The sequence below is a fragment of the Octopus bimaculoides genome, chromosome 1 (assembly GCF_001194135.2).
Source record: "Octopus bimaculoides isolate UCB-OBI-ISO-001 chromosome 1, ASM119413v2, whole genome shotgun sequence".
Lineage (NCBI taxonomy): Eukaryota > Metazoa > Mollusca > Cephalopoda > Octopoda > Octopodidae > Octopus > Octopus bimaculoides.
The window spans coordinates 198,013,381-198,015,567 of NC_068981.1; the positions used below are offsets into that span (position 1 = coordinate 198,013,381).

The window sequence follows — 2,187 nt, forward strand, 5'->3', positions numbered from 1 at the left end:
AAATATCAGGGTCAAACACTGTCTGTTGCTGGTTTTCTCTTGGAAGAGCCCTGCTTCTCACATGGACAACTGTATGTTGGCTGCTCAAGAGTGGGCAGCAACAAAAAACCTATTTGTATATGCTCCACAAGGGAAAACAAGGAACATAGTTTACAATGAGGTGTTATAATCACAACAGCAAGAAAGTATGTACATGATCACCTTCTTTTACGAAACTTCATTGACTTTCATATATTTATATTGATATACATATATATACGTGTGTTTGGGTGCGTGTGTGTATATACATATCTATATATAAAGATGATGCGTAGTCTAGACGGCGTTTTTAGATTTCATTATTCTCTTTAACCCGGGCAACGCCGGGTATTTCTGCTAGTTATATATATATACATACACACATCCATATATACATATGCACACACACACACATACACACACACAAAACAGCTTTTTTGTTAAAGGTCACTTTGAGCATTAGGTGAAAGTGAGTGTGAATGTTGTAATATTGAAAAGGAATTTCAAATTAGTTTCTCATTTAAATAGCAATTAAGGTCTTAACTACAGTAGTCTGATAATAATTAATTAAAAATGCTTAGCTAATTTGCTTCCATAAAGTTAATGATGAGCAGTGTCATATTACCGTATATGGAATATGCGTTTGGGACATAATTATTTCACAAATTTAATTAAACTTTTTTTTTATTCATTTCAGTTATATTTTTGCTAAAACTTTAATTATTTTAATGATGTATTTTTCTCTCTTTCTCTTTTGCTTTTTGTAGGACGCAAATTTTTCCGTAAAAATGATCGCAAATTAGCTGAAAGCCGAGAATTGGAATTACACAAATTTGTAAAAGAGATTTTGTTGATGCATCCACAGGTTAGTGATGTTGTTGTTGTTGTTGTTTAGCTCTTGCTCAGTTTTGGCAGCAGATCTTGTCTACCCTCCCATTGTGGTGTGGATTGGCTGGGCTTTGGGTGGTGTATCCAAAGGCTTGAAGTTCATTAACCAGATGTACCTCTGATGGTAGCAATTAGATACTTTTTCTTTCTCTTGCTGGATACTGCTGGCTGGTGGACTGTATGCAGTTTCTCACAGAGGCACTATTGTCAATTATGGGTTCAGGTGGGTCCCTATTAGTGATGCTTTATGTGGCTAAGTAAGCCATTTCATTGATCCCAGAATCCCCAATCTCTGTCCCTGCACCTGAAGAAGTGAATATATTTTTCCCTTGAAGTCATTGGTTGTCTTGTCTGTGTAGTGACTTATGATGCCATCAGGTTGTGCGTGGATGCTGACAGCTCTATAAAGAAGCACTGATCTCTTAAAGTGGATGGAACCTGTGGAAAAGGAGAACCCAAGAAGATGTGGGACAAAGTACTGAAGGACAGCCTAAGGATGCTGAACCTTTCAGGCAAGATCACAAAGGCCTGAGATACCTGGGGCCTTGCTGTACTCAGGAAGACCTGTACTCCACTGCAGGAGTATTAAAACCACTTCCCCTGGTGAAGAGGATGGATCTGCAAGAGTCCTGTACAGGTGCTGTGTAAAAAGCTCTCAAGCACCTGGCACACTCTGTGAAGTGTTTGGTGTTGGGGAACAGCATCGAACCGGAGAAACCAAGTGAAATCAGACATGGAGTCTGGTGCAGCTGTTCAGCTCAACAGTTCTGGTCAAACCCTCCAACCCATGCCAGCATGGAAAACAGATGTTAAATGATAGATGGACAGAAAGGTAGAGAGGTAAGTAGAAAATATGCTCGGAGTTGGTGCTTATATTTGACAGCAATTTTGAATCCGTAATGTATATTTGATGAAAGCTGAGAAACGATAAAGTATATTGTTGAAGGAGTGGACTGTTAATAACGGTGCCAGTAGAATAAAGCTGGTGTTTGATTCTTAGAGAAATAATGGGGGAACAAGATTGTGAGATATTTCCTGAATAAATCTACAAATTTAATGATCACCTCTGCTTGTGAGTCAACAAGGAGGAGTATGGTTGGACAGTTATTTTGGGGATTAAAAAATAACTGTCCAACCGTGGCCGTTGCCAGTACTGTCTGACTGGCCCTTGTGCCAGTGGCACATAAAAGCACCCACTACACTCTCAGAGTGGTTGGCACTAGGAAGGACATCCAGCTGTAGAAACTTTGCCAGATCAGATTGGGGCCTGGTGCAGCCTTC

General features: G+C 39.6%; 1 protein-coding gene across 1 annotated transcript in view; it reads left to right on the forward strand.

Moving 5' to 3' along the window:
- The window catches only part of LOC106881716 (SH3 and PX domain-containing protein 2B-like), a 71,907-nt gene that overhangs the window by 64,891 nt on the left and 4,829 nt on the right, over positions 1–2,187 (forward strand). Inside the window, exon 2 of the mRNA XM_052973917.1 lies at positions 786–883. Coding sequence (XP_052829877.1) covers positions 786–883 — 98 coding nt within the window. The remainder of the gene's footprint in view (positions 1–785; positions 884–2,187) is intronic.